Source organism: Geospiza fortis, unplaced genomic scaffold, assembly GCF_000277835.1.
Source record: "Geospiza fortis unplaced genomic scaffold, GeoFor_1.0 scaffold217, whole genome shotgun sequence".
In the NCBI taxonomy this organism is placed as follows: domain Eukaryota; kingdom Metazoa; phylum Chordata; class Aves; order Passeriformes; family Thraupidae; genus Geospiza; species Geospiza fortis.
This window is the reverse complement of record NW_005054392.1, coordinates 535968-550769: the sequence shown is the minus strand read 5'-3', so window position 1 is coordinate 550769 and position 14802 is coordinate 535968. Positions and strand designations below refer to the sequence as shown.

Genomic DNA, 14802 nt, shown 5'->3' with positions numbered 1-14802 from the left:
AATGTTTCTAATTGGGATTTGGTAAAGTAACTCTCCCCATGACTGGGCAGCCAGCAGGTGGGACAAATGAGTTTAAATATCTACTCTAAATCAAGGAGACAGAGGATAAGTTTACATATTTTCTTTTTTTCCCCCGTGATGATTGTTTCTGTTCCTATAGCGTGTACTTGTTTTGGGGTTTTTTATACATGCAGCCCAAATCAGTGACCCAAGCACATGTCCCAGGTCACAGATTGACTGGACAGTAGGGAAGACAAGGTTCATGGCTTGGATTTTCAAGAAATTTTCCTCTTAGTCAGAGGTAGATGGAAGCTTATTGCCAACTTTACTGTATTAGATTAAATTAGGAACCTAAAAACAACTTTCTCATGTCCTCTCTATTACTGCTCTGATGGATTTGTGCAGTCCTTTGGCTGGTACTGGGGCCACCCTTTTTACACAGATCCCAAATACTGCCTATAAGGACTGGTACCTGCAGGAACTGGGGGCTTGTGTGTTGGAGTAGGATGCAGTGGAACAGCAGTTAAGTATTTATTCTGTATCTGAGCTGGACAGCTGAGAAAACCCAGCCTGGGTACAAGCCTTGAGGCAGTTTCATTTTGCCTCTCAGCACATCTGGACAATATGTGCACAGCTGTGCAATTCACTTGACTGTGCCCTTTTAACACAAGGATCTTGTGTTAACAGAGGATACAGGTCTGGACTGTCAGCCAGACTATCATTGTGTGTGGCCAACCAGTGTGGTCACACATTCCTCTTCTTGTGCAGCAACCTGGCCACTAATCTGTGCTTCCCAACACACAGACCAGTCCTCAAGGCAGCTGGCAGTATCTGCTGGAGCACTGGAAGGTAGGGAGCCCTTGGAGTGACAGTGTCAAATGGGACCAGTGAGAGTGTGCGCAGTGCTGCAAAACTGTTGGGGTGAGAGGCATGAGTGGTAGGGCATGGACTGAGAACCTGTCAGGAGGGAACCTGTGCATACCCCAAAGTCTCTCTCTCCTTTGTGTCCTGGTTTCCATCTTGAGGAAAGGGGGCTGCAATGACGCCCTGCAGGTGCCAGCTGGGACTCACCATCTCCTGGTATGGCTACACTCACAACTGCTCCCACTTATCTTGGGGGGGCTTATTCAAAATGTGGATTGTCTTGCCACGGATGCTGGGACATCAGAAATGGCGCTGTATGCCATGGGATAAGGATTGGCAAGGATGGTGCTTGGCAAGTGCTAAGAAGAGCTGATGGACACTGGTGGCTGCATACAGAGAGCACTTCTGCATCCTGCTCTGCAGCCCAACCCTCAGCACCCGCTGCCATCTGACATTTCATTATCCAGTATGTCCCAACAGCCCCAGACAAAGACAGCAAATCAGTGTTGCTGTGTTGGTTCAGTTCCCAAGCAGCTGGCTGAGGTAAAAATGGGTTAAGCATTTAGATATTGACCATTATTGGATTATACCAGGATCCTATCAGTTTTTAATCTTTGAGAGGATGCTGAAACATGCCTTTTAAATTCACTGCAGCCCTCACATATTTTTGACTTTGATTCCTTGAATTCTTCCTGTCAGTTCCCCCAGAAGAGCCAGGATGAATACAGGGCTCTGTGAATGGTCTCACTCATGCTTTATGGAGAGGCAATGCTGCCCCTTTACTTATCTGTTTTATTGACCCGTTGATATAGCTGAGGGTGGTGCTGCAAACTGATTTGTGATTGGTGATATTCTGAATTCCTGGGATACATGTAAAATGTTAATTTTATGAGTTAAATATTGAAGAGGTGCCATTAGTTTTTGAAAGTCATATTCCCACTTGGCTCTTCTCATAATCACTTGTACAAGGAAGATTACTGGGATTACCATAACAATAAAGAGGGGAGAAGTCTTTTGCCTTATTCTGGAGTTTGAAAAGACCTTGGGGTTTTAAAATTTATTTTGCACTCGACAGCATTTATATGTATGGTCAGTGCCTCTACTTGCTGTTTGTAAGATGTTTCTTCTCAGAAAATATATAAACCTGGGTCTGGAGGTTTTTTAACTGCAGGAGCTATTTATTAACAGCAGGAGCCCATCACAGATGAGATTGTGGGGGCGGTGTCTGAAAAGTAGAAGCAAGATAGGGTAGAGGACTGAACTTTGAGTCCACCCCTTTTTGCTTACTGCTTTGCTGCTCTTCCCTCTTCAGCCTCTCCTTTTCATGAGAAACTACTGAACGTGGAAGAAAGGCTCCACATTTCCATAGTCATGGCTCTCTTTTCTTCCCTCACACCAGTATTTATAGCCATTATATGTGTTTTGATTGGGGTGATAATGAAGAAGACGAACGGAGAGAAGGAAAAACGTGACACTAAAAGCAAGCATCCATCTCGCCCATGGGTGGATGAAGATTTAAAAGATGGCACTGACCATCCCTTAGAAGAAGAAGGTAAGAAAAATCTTATCCCAAACACTTTTGTTGTTTGAATTTTATCTGCTGATATGAATGAAGGAGGTGCAGTCTTCTGGACTTCTCCACAGTGGCAGCAATGCTCAGTGCAGCACTGCTGCTGTGCCCTGAGCTTGTCAGCTCCCAGCCAGGGAGGCAGTCCTCATCATGTTGTGTCACTCTTGGTGTAAATTTCTATTCCCTCCAGACCCCACAAATCAGAGTGCAAAAAATATATATATAAAATATATTCTCAGAGACTCGTGACTGTTCCTCTGTACAGCAGATCTCAGACATACGAGGGACTCTATGGACAGTGTAAGGAAAGAGAGGAGATCCTGCTGAATTCCCCACAGTCTCTTCCCAGGCCATATTAGTGTGAGCAAAGGGAAGACCTGAGCAGATGTTTCTATCTGCAAGTCAACTCACTTTATCACTCAGTGATACATGTTTGTTCTCAGCACAGCTAAAAAGTTGGAAATGGGTTTACTACTGTTTTTACAAAGGTCCTCCACTTGTAGCTTCTGAGAATGTCAATGACAGCTTTGTTGTGAGCTGTGTTGATCAAATATTTAAGAACAAGATGTGTTGGTGGTGATAATCTGGTCACTCAGCTGCATATTTGAACCCATACAGGATGCCCTTTGTTTTCCTTAGCTTTTTCTGATTCACAGCTTGGAGAAAAGTCTAAGCTCAAAATGTACCCTTCCTTTTCCTTCCTAACTATCCTCCATAAACTCACTTTATTTCTTTGTAAAATAAAAATCTACTGAGTTCTGTTCCTATCAGTTTTTTTTTAAAGTTGTAGTTAATGCAGGTCTTTTTTTTTTTTCTTTTTTCTCCCTCAAGCTGGTTTCAAAGACTTGTTGAGGGTCTGTCTGGGTTATTTTTTCACCCATAATAGCACTCCCTCAGTCTGCTTCTAGGAATCTTAAAACTTACATTGTCCTTCTGCATATAGACCTATTTCTAAGAACTATCATAGCTCTAGTCTCAGTGTTCAGTGTACTTTGAGCTAGTGTTGTTTATCGGTTTCTGAAAAGAGTTGATACCAAGAAAGGTTTAAACCCTGTTGACTATATTCCAAATATAGAAAATTTCTTTACAAATCAGTTCATCTGTTGTATCTTCCTTTGTTCAATGCAAAATAGATTCTGTATAAAATTATTCCATAATTTCTTTGTCACTAATGACTTACTACTTCAGTTAAATTGCTGCAAATTACAATTCCTGTGGGTAGTTCAAATGATAATCTATGAATTACCATCTTGGACTATAGCTGTTTCAGTTAAAAAATTTAGATCCTTTGCATAAACAAACCTATTATCTCTTATCAATGAGCCTCACAGCCATATCTCCATATATAAAATTTTAGTCTTGTATGTGTTTCCCTGTTATTCAGGCTCTAAATTCAAAACTGTACTAGTTTTTGTTGCAAAAAAAATTGCTTGCAAAAAATTTTTGACAGGTAAACATGTTGGTACTGTTACTAAGTTTTATTTACTTACTAAGCTTTATTTACTTTTAAATAAAACTTTTTTCAATATACCATGTCATCCAATATTAAATTTTCTTGCTATTTTTATTTTAGCAACAAATAATGACCTTTCCCTTAGTGGTATGTGATTCAAACCAATTTCTTTGTAAAATAGTCGTGTTTTTTATCTCTAGAAATATTAAAATAATTTCATCATTCATAGGGAAATTTTTCATTGGCCCAGCCTAAATGAGAAGAGTAGCAAGGAGAAGAAAAAGAGTTAGTAAAGATCTGCTACTTTGCTAGAGCCTTCATTATGGATCAAAACCATGTTAACCTTGTTGTCAGTGTTAAAATTTTCACTGACTGCACTAGGTGCTGAAATGGAAACGTGGATGTAAAAGAGATTTTTTTTAATACTAAAGAGTACTTTACCTGCTGTGTAAATTCTGTTATTTTTTTAACGTATCTTACTTTATCAGAAAAGCTCAGTTCTACTTAAACATCTCTGGCTGGCTTGTGCTTAAAGATTAAGTTCCTCTGAAGAGAATTTGAGTTAGGTAACATGAAGGCCTGTTCTAAAGCTAGAATCTAGGGCTGCCCCATATGAACAAGCTGAATTTTCAGCAGCCCCCTGAATAGGAAGGCGCAGCTGAAGACCAAGCCTTTTAATTCATGTCCCTGACCAAAGCAAGGTCTCTCAGCTAGAAAAACAGAAAAGCACTGACCTCACTTGTAGCCCTATGAGCCTTCCCTGCAGTGGAACCCTCAGGGATGTTTCCCATGAGAAGGACATGCCTTTGAGCAGCAGAGCATTCAGTGTAAGGAGCTGAACTGCTTGGGCAGACTCAGTAGGGTCACTTATTGGCAGTGAAGGGTGGAATGGTGAGGGCCAAGTGCTCCTGAGTTTGTCTGTGTTGTGTTTTCCACAGCTAAAGAGATGGATGTTTCTCGTAGCAGCCAGAAACCCAGTTCTTTTGTTAAGTGCAAAGCACTCAGTCCATTTGTTTAATGCTTTAACTGGCATTACTTCAGATTTTTTTGCATGCCCATCTACCCCATAACCTTTTTCTTCATTTATATTATTAACCTTTTTCTTTGTTTATATTAAGATCCAGAATGAGAGATTGTTATGCTGTGGATTGGTAAGGACACTGATGATACACTCTACTAAGGACTGCAAAACAACACACAAAGTCCCAAATATTCCATTCCTCACAAAAATCCACTGTTAGTTGCTTGTGATACTCCTTGTAATAGATCTGTCCCACTTAAAAGCATTCTCCTCTCCCCAGTTTCATAAACTTCCCATATCTTAATAATACTACTACTGACATGGATGAGGCAGTAGCAATTTAAACCTCCTTTACAATGACAGCTCATATTTTGTATAATTTAGGAACACAGGACTTAGATGGACACAGTGCATTACTGTGTGTATCTTCCTGCTGCTGCAAATACATCCAGCCTTTGTCATCAGCTGAATGAACATGAAAACTGGACTTTTGTGACCCCTTTTCTTTAACCTTGCTGAAAGGCTGGTCCAGAATTTCTTAGTATAGGTTAAAAGCCCTCCTCTACCTTTCTGCCTGCCCAAACTTATTTAATACTACTGTATACCTATTTAATCTGTTCCATCCTCTTGATTTCAAAGGATTCTCTTCCAGCCCTGGCATATACTCTCCTGAGGTTTATGGATAGCAATCAGATTACCTCTCACCTTTCTAGGTTATACTTATAACCTTATACTAGGTTTTCTCTTTATATAACAGCCAGTCTATCTCTTAAGATCATAAGAAACCTTCTGCAACTGCATTCCAGTTGAGGTAATTTTCTCAATGTTTTGATGCTGTGTTGTTTCTTCCAGGGTCTGTGACTCTCCAACTTGGTACTTCTTTTTCTTAAGATCCCTGACCCTCTCTTGAGGTTTCCAGGATCAGCCTGCTAAGCACTATTTATAACCCACTAGTAGGGTAATCCATCTCTTTTAGTTCCCTATTAGTCACACTCAGTTCGGGGCTGGATTCACTACTGGGATTCCTGTAGTGGCCCATTTTGCAGCAGTCTGCCATTAATCAGATAAAGAACCCACAGGATCAGTTACCCAGCATTTAAGACTAAAGATGTGAAAACTTTCTTTACACACATTGAATTTTTTTCCTATGCATCATGTCTTTACACTGGAAAAGAGAGTTGGAGAGGCATTGTATGCTCAGGAAGAAATTATCTAGAGAAGAAACTTGTTTGGAAAGCAAATGCAGTAGACTGGGGTTTCTCAAGGATCAGTCTCAGGATCAATTGTTAATATTATCTGGTGGTCTTTGTGTAGAACCAAGGAGAGTAAAAGTGAAATGTCTTAGTGACATACAACTGGAAGCCAGCAACACAGAGAAGTGTCAGTGTAGGTAAAATAAGTGGCCAGCAGAAGTGAAATGACAACTTACTGTTCTCAGTATGAGTTTTTAATTAAGAACTCATGCTTCAAACTGAGTTAAAATTTATTACATGATTTGCAGGCTGATTATAACCTCCCATATGGACTGCTGGGAAGAACATTGTTATCATCCTAAAATCTTTCCAGAAAGGAATTTCTGATAGAGATAGAAAAATGTACTTTTGAAATGAGATTCCATTTGGGATATCTGAGCCAAAACCATTCCAGACTTAAAAAAGCAGGAAGCTTGATGACTACTGTAAATGGCAATTGATGGAATTGATGGCAATCTTGAGAATGTGGCTAACAAGGTGAAAGACTTGCTAGCTCTGAGCCAAAACCATTCCAGACTTAAAGAAGCAGGAAGCTTGATGACTACTGTAGATGGCAATCTTGAGAATGTGGTTAACAAGGTAAAAGTCTTGCTAGGAGGATGTCTGCTGTCCATCAAGTGGTGGAATACAAAGAGATTAAACAAGACACAATACTTGTGTAATGTGACTGTACAAACAGATGGAATACAAAGAGATTAAACAAGACACTTGTGGTATTGTGTAACGTGACTGTACAAACAGGAGAGTGTCTAAACACAGCAATTAGAGATATAGAGTGCATGCACTAAACAGATGGTGCTGATAATGATTTAAAGTTAGCATATGGATAATGTTAACTGCTAAGAAAGAATGGTAGACACATGATGGAAGAGAATATGTAAGAGATTAATTTATTTTAAGAAAATAAATTTGCCAAGAGAGTATTGGTTTTGTGTGTCAGTTCCTGCACTTCTAGGTTTTCCTGCTTCAGCCAGTATTCCCATGTTGAGTGTATTGAGGTTTTCCATTCTCATTAGCCCTCTCACCTTTGTCTCATGTTCAAAATCTTTGAAAGTACATTTCTTTTTTCACCTTATTATTAAATTGAGATGTCTTGACCAAACAGCAGCTTCACTTCTCTTCTACTTACACAGGAAACCCCCCCCCAACAACCCAAAACAAGAAAGCACTCACTATTTTTCCAAGTGTAAATCACAAAGGGAACATTACCAAGAGGCACCTTTTTACTTCTTGAGCATGCACAATATGATCACTAAAATAATTTTTACCAGGGCTCACTGCTTTCCATTAACCTGGAGCCAGCTCCTTGCAGGCTATGACCAAGAGTGCTTAACATAGGCATGAAATGCTAAACCAAACAAATTCTCAGGGTGAATTCTTTGTACACAAAATGAAATGATGGTGGTTTGGGGACCAGAACCATTCAGTTTAGATTCAACTTATAAAACTGGATTTATTTTGCCCCTTTGCACAGACTGAGCCACACAAATATTTCACTGCTTTTAAAATGAACAAAAAACCAGCCTGGTCTCTAAGGCAACTGCATACTACTAAAACACAGAAGTAATTGCTGTTTGAATTTGTGCTGGAGATTGCTATGATTTGGGAATGATAGCCTAATAGCAACAGAAAAAGAACTGGAATATTTTTTCCTGACTCAGGTCTCTGTAGCAGATTGCTCAATACTATTGACTAGTCAAAATGTAGCATTGAAATGGCTTTAACTTCCACATCATAGCTGCAAAAAATGCTGTCCATGCTGATTCTAGAAATATGGGGGAGAAAGAGGCCTCAGAGACAACAGGAGATTCATTTTGTGATATAAACAGACAGCTTTCATTGAAATGGAGAATCATTTTGAGTTTTTAAATTAAAGCCAAGAAACACAATATCCTACTTTTGATATGTTGTTATCCTAAATATAGATGCCTGACATCCATTTCCTCTTATGCTGAAAGTATCGGGAAACCAAAGAGCTTAACCACAAAGTCACATTTCTGCAGAGCCAAAGCTTGCAATGTTTCTGCTATGAAACATGAACATGGAAGAAGCTGACATTCAGCTCCTCAGAGGAGATTTTACACATATTGGTAGTTAAGCTCTCTCCTTAACTTCAATAATTTAATTGATTTTTTTTCCTTATTAAACAACTCAAGAAGGAACACACATGTTCACATTTACTTGCTGAGAAAATTGGGCTGGAAGCCTGTCCACTTTTTCAGTGCTCTTTCAGCTTGTAACCCATTTTTGCAGGCAGGCTTGCAGGCTTAAGTGGAGAAGGCAATAACTTCTTTGTGGATCACACTTTCTAGAGCAGGCCAGGACCCTCCTGCCTATTGGTATTTAAACAAGGCTTTTATTCAGTAGCTGGAGCTGGGCATCAATGAGTTGTGTCAACTGGAACCTTAGACTTTGCCTTACCAGCGGTGTAGAAGTGCAGTGTATGCCAGTGCAGGACAAGGTGCCTTACAGTGTGAGTGCCAAGGATATCAACAGCATTCTCCAGCAAAAAAAAAAAAAATCCCTAACCACTTGTATTTTCTTGCAGAGGGTGAGGAAGAGTGGCAAGGACTTGAAGAAAATGTTGCCCATGTCCCCTTCACTGGCGAGCGCTACTCTGAGGCTGAAATGATTAAGAGGTCACAGGCATTCTATGAGCTTCTAAATAAGAGACGATCTGTCAGGTTTCTCAGTGATGAGCCAGTCCCCAGGGAGGTCATTGATAATGTCATCAGAACAGCAGGTAGGTACTGAGTGGTTCAAGGGCTGGGGAAAAAAAAGGATCAGCGTTGCTGTTCAACTGTGTAACTGTGAAAAGGTGGTGTGGAAAAGCCAAGAGAACTGGAATTTTGCGTATGGTTTTCCTAGATTCACCTGTAGCTGGAATGAATTAGCACCCATTGATTGATTGGAAATTACTCAGCTTGAACAACTGTATGTTGGAGACTTGTTTGGAGTACTCCCAATTTCACTGTATTTGCAGTTCACCCATAAGGGAAGAAAGCATTTCAACAGCATGAAACAAATAACTTAATTGTCAACTTTTAAAACATGTTATTTAAAATTAAATTTATGTGTGGTTTTTCGAGACATCTTTCAAATAGAAATATTGAAGTGTTTTCTCAAAAATGTCAAGCCATATGTACTTCACATGCTCTAAAATTTAATGCATTATGATGATAATATTTATCATTTGTGGGTTTTGCATTTTGGGGTCCCCCCACAAACAAATAAATTAAATTGTCTCAGCCATGCAAAATATTTCATACATATTGAATATATGTTGGCATAAATAGTTGGTGCCTAATAAAGGGAAAGAATTTCAGTCTAGAACAAAACACCTTTTCCAGTCCTTCCAACAGTGGTGCCAGACCCCTGTTGCATACGATTGGAGTGTTATGCTGAGGACCCCAAAGAGGTTATTTGACTGAATGTCAGAAACGGATTACATTTGTTGTTGTTGTTGAGCATTCATGTGTTTCAAATCATTACTGTCATGTCCTGGCCTAATCTCATCTCTGCCTTAGTAACATCGACTTCAGCCAGAAGTGGTTTTGACCCTCATGATTTCTCTTATTCTATGAGCCAGCTGCTGCTACTATAGAAAATATTCCCAAGCTGCCTTAGAGAAAAGTTCAGTAGCCTTTAGGAGGGTTAATAATCTAAAGAATCTCCACATTTGAGGTACATTATTTTCCCTTTAAGAACTGTAAGCAGCTTTGTTAGTGCACTGTAAAGAGTCTCCATCTCCCTCTAATTAACTAGGCATCATTAAAACACTGAGCATGTTTTGGCAAATGCAGCAAAGCAAACAAGCCTGGCGTGCAGATGAAGTACTTAGTAACCCTGAAAGCTTTGGGCTGTGTAGAGAAAAGGAAAACAAAAGGAAGCATGAATGCCATCAGTTTTTACCCAAACCTGAGGAAAGGCAAGGTTCACAATAAAAAAAACATTTTCATATATCAAGAGAGTTCAAGCTGCTTATTAAGTGTTTCTTAAAATAAACCCAGTCCTTAGTATTGTATGCATTCAAGTTCTTCAAATATTTTTAAATGTGTATGAGGGACCAGAGAGATCTAAACAGTCTTCTTTATATATCTGTGAACCTGTGCAGATATATATTCTTCAGCTTTTGGCTTTTAACCTCTAGGCAGTTAAAATATTTCTCCAGTGGTGTTGGTAGGTGAGCAAGTACAGATTTAATATATATATATAATTATATTTTAAAAACATATAATAGATATCATGTATATGTCCACACCTATGAACACCAGCTGTCTTTGGGACAACAAACTCAAACCTGTACTCTCTATGGCAGATGTCTGTGCTGTACAGTTCCTTATCTTTGTCAGTCAGCAACAGGTTCCTGCCGGTAGTCACTCAGCCTTGTTTTCCTGAAAGCCATTGTTTTCACCCTTTAGCTAAAACCACGTGTCAGAGTTGGCTGTGTATTCAGACAGAGCTCTGCTTTTGGTACAACACTTTGTAATACCATTACTGCATTCATATATATCACACCATATTACTGCCTCATCATAAGAACCTCCAAAAAAGGAATTTTTTACAAATCCTTAACACACTGTATTCCTGTAAGATGACAGTATGAAAGGACTAACCTCTGTTCTTCAATAGGATTTCACATTCTTTGAGAAAGAAATGAAGAGGATTGTCTGCCAGAACATAGTCCTTTTCTTCCCATCTCATCCACTTGCTTTCCCATTGCTCATTTGATCAGCCTAAAAGCTCACAAGGAAGAGCTGATATCTCTCACTGGTTTTTACTTTTCCCTGTTTTTGTATGAAGGTACTTCACCTAGTGGAGCACACACTGAGCCCTGGACCTTTGTGGTCGTGCAAGATCCATATTTAAAACGTAAGATTCGTGAAATTGTAGAAGAAGAAGAGGAAATCAACTACAAAAAAAGGATGGGAGACAGATGGGTTAATGACCTGAAAAGATTGAGGTATGAAAAGTCAATTACCTAAGGGGTGTGAAGATAGCTGTTGTTTCAGTGTAGGAAAGACTTCTATAATTTTCTGTTTCTTCCTTCCTCTCACTTTTAATGTTTTTATAAAATCTATGTTTGGAAACAAAAACTTATAAATATATGTAGAACTGTGCCTTGGTGGCTGGTTCATAAAATTGCTTCCAGTAAAAGGGATTACATGCTCTCTATTTTGAAAGTTTTCCAAGCACTTGGCTCCATCATTATTTTCTCCTATGTAACCTCTGCGGCTGAAACTCTTGTCCCAGATTTTTTCTGTTATTTGCCAAACAGTCAAGCTCCCAAAGTCACTGGAAGGTTTGCTACCAACTGAGGAAGGCCCCAAGGCCTGTCTCTATCCAAGTGCTGAATTATGCAATATTTAATTGTTCCAAATGCCCTCCCAAGTCTCACTGACTTGCTTAACTTCACACAATGGGAAGATGTCTACTGAGTCCTGGCTTGTCAAATGGAGCACGTGCACAAAGATTTGTAGGGTTGAGTTGCCCTACTTGCTAGATTATGTTGCTATTGTTTGGGTGCTTAGGTGCTATGCAAATTTATGTGCTATGCAAACAACTAAATGCCAGAGGTTCTTATGTTTTGAGTGACAACAGTAGAAAACACTCATTTTCTTGTCTAAATCCTGTATCATGATTGTCATTTAAGAAATTGGGAACCAAATGAATTGTAACAGGGATGAAATACCCAGGAACAGAATAACAATTTTTGCCATTGGAATATATTTAGGTTTAGACCTTAGACAAAAAAGTTTTGCATTTTTCTGACAGCAGGCTTTCCTGCAATGACAAAAAAGTTGGTACTGCTGGAAACAGGCAAATCTGCAAAATTCCAGGAATTAAATAATCACAAAGGCAAATGCTCATGAGGTCAGTTCATAGATAAGAGGTCAAGAGCTATCTGTTATTATTTGTATGTAATTCCACTCTTCAGAATGAGCACAATAACCCCTCAGCCAAATCTGTTAAAATTGAGAACTCTCTTCCAGCTTTTTTTCTTTCTGAAATGTTTCTATTTAAGCTGATAATCCTTTGCAGTAAATGTTCTAAGGTTTAGTCTGCTGCTTTGTCATGTACCTATAGTGCTCCTTTGCAGACAGTAAATGTAACTTACAGGAAAGTGTAAAGGTTGCAAAATAAATGGCTTAAACCTTCTTTTGCAGAACAAATTGGATCAAAGAGTACTTGGACACTGCTCCATATCTGATCCTCATTTTCAAGCAGGTATATGGGTGGCTTCCAAATGGCAAAAAGAAGACCCACTACTACAATGAAATCAGCGTTTCCATTGCCTGTGGTATCCTGCTTGCTGCACTGCAGGTACGTTGACAGAACCAACATACTGTGAGTCCATATATTAATTTGGATTACCTACCAAGACTGTTCTGCCCAAATGAGGGTGGAACCCAGTTAAGATTTTAACATTTTTAGTCTCCTGGATTACTCCAATTCCTGGCAATATGTCTTAGTTTGGGTTTTAACTTTATTCTACACAGGTCTACATCTGAGAAGGTGATTCCTATCCTCAGTACTGGTTAACACGAAGAAAAATATAATGTAGCTTCCAGAGCTGTCACTCTTTTCTCGGCACAGGCTTCAGCTCCTGTGGTTTCTGCCTTATGCTAACAGGGCTGACAGGCTCTTCAGACTACCCAAGCACGACTGTGTGGTGCCACACTGGCCCCTTCTTTTCAGTAATCCCTATAAAACAGCTTGACACCAAACCACTTTTAGTATACAATGCTGAAAAAAAAAAAGATCAGGGACATATTCCACAGAACATGCTGTACTATTTCAATCAGTCTTTCTGAAGCATTTCTGAAAGTGCACTGATCTCTAAAGCTCAGCATGTTTGACACCAGCCAGTTAGATTTTCTCAGCGGTTTCTCAGTGCTCAGTTCTGCTTCTTGTACCTGATGTACTCACACAAGTGTTAAATAGAGAAGCTATTCTCATAGTTAACCTGGCCTGTCAGCAAGATAACAGCAAGGTGCCTCCTCTTATATTAGGCCAACTTCCTACCAGGCACTGCCACTTGTCCTCCATTCTGTTTCAAATGACACTTTCTGTCGTGCATTGCTGCTCCTCAGGCACCATTCAGCACCATCACTGATAGCTCTTCTCCTCTTGAGGAGATCGTAGAGATTAATAAACATGACAGGTGTATTTCCTGGGCACCTCTCCCTGGCTGACTTGTGTCTCAGAGCCTCCCAAAATGCTTGCATTGAGTAGACAGAGAGACTGAAATCCACATGTGCAGCTCTCAGGAAGTGATTCAGCTGTGTGTGATCACACCTTGGATGATGTCAGCTCTTTATTGTTTGCCTGGAGTTTTTAGGGTTTTTGTGAGGTTTTGAATGAGAGGAAGAGTGATACATAGACTTATTTTGGGATTCTGATGTAATCCATAACAATGGCCACTGTGAGAGACGCCAACAGACTCCTGTGACAACTTCTGAGGCAGAGCCTGTGTCCCCTCTCCCTGCGAGGTACAGCTCTTGAGGAGGAGCTCAAGTGTTCACAAGGCTGTAAGGCAGCTTCCTGCCAGCTGTATGGAGGCAAGAACTGAAATAATTCTCTGTATGAGCCAGATTGTAGAATCATGGAATAGTTTGGTTTGGAATGGATGTCTCAAGACCATCTAGTCCAACCGTCAGCACCATGGGATGACTTTCCAATCATGTCCCCACATCTGCCTCTCAACTTTCCTGTGGCCATGGATTCCCCGTCACACTGGCACAGCAGGCAGGCTCTGGCTCTACAGCACACAGACATGGCACGCAGACTGTGCTGCTGCTGTGATGGAGAATGCTCCACTTCTCTGTAAGCAGAGCATCCCTCGTGGTGCTACTGAGGCTGTTAGTAAATCAGGTGCTCCAAAGGCTGCAGCAGGTCTAACAAAGCAGCATTTCTGGACTAGCTGACAGAAGGATGTGTACAGGTGTGGTGGGAACAACCACTACAAACAAAGAGCACAGACCTCTGTCTCTCTGTTGCTGTCTGTCTTGCTGCAGAACGCAGGTCTGTACACCGTGACCTCCACGCCGCTGAACTGCGGCCCGCAGCTGCGGGTGCTGCTCCAGCGGCCAGCGAACGAGAAGCTCCTGTTGCTGCTCCCTGTTGGCTATCCCAAGAAGGACGCCACTGTGCCTGCGCTGACACGGAAGCCGCTGGAAGACATCATGGTGGTGATGTGAGCCCAGAGCCAGGGGAAGGAGGGCAACCCTGCTGACAGCTGTAGTTGTCACTGCCGTTTCTGTGCATCGTCCCCATATGCTCTGGCTGTTTACACCTCTGTTTCTTTTAGTGCTTGTAATCTACTTAGAGCAGTGAGCAGTCAAGCACTGTGCCTTGGACAGCTGCTGTTACCTATCTGACCAGGGTGTTGTTCCAGGGAATATGTACAATGGCATTTAAATGTTCTCATCACTTGATTTTTCTCATGTATTTTGGGGAGGAATCTCTTCTTGAGCTGGAATCTATATTTTCTTTATACTTTTGTGATTGCCATTACACAGTTATTTTAAGAATTTTAATGAAGGTTGTATTAAAAGATACAAAGAGGTCAAACTGAGCTGTCCTATCTTGGTCAGTGCGTGCTGTTTAAATGCCCTTTCCCCTTTACTGTGTTTACTGT

The 14802-nt window shown here is 40.4% G+C and overlaps 1 protein-coding gene across 1 annotated transcript; it reads left to right on the top strand.

Moving 5' to 3' along the window:
* The first annotated feature begins 2177 nt into the window (after positions 1–2177).
* Positions 2178–14735, top strand: IYD (iodotyrosine deiodinase). The gene is made up of 5 exons (XM_005425640.2): positions 2178–2416; positions 8710–8904; positions 10965–11124; positions 12329–12485; positions 14180–14735. The coding sequence occupies exons 1-5, from the start codon at positions 2236–2238 to the stop codon at positions 14360–14362; spliced, it is 876 nt and encodes a 291-aa protein (XP_005425697.1). The 5' UTR covers positions 2178–2235; the 3' UTR covers positions 14363–14735.
* The last annotated feature ends 67 nt before the right edge of the window (positions 14736–14802 follow it).

Bases quoted from the DNA above. Each gene is read 5' to 3' on its own strand.
- IYD (XM_005425640.2), top strand. From the start codon at position 2,236: ATGGCTCTCTTTTCTTCCCTCACACCAGTATTTATAGCCATTATATGT. The intron at 8,905-10,964 runs GTAGGTACTGAG...TTTTGTATGAAG, and splicing joins TAATGTCATCAGAACAGCAG to GTACTTCACCTAGTGGAGCA. The intron at 12,486-14,179 runs GTACGTTGACAG...GTCTTGCTGCAG, and splicing joins TCCTGCTTGCTGCACTGCAG to AACGCAGGTCTGTACACCGT.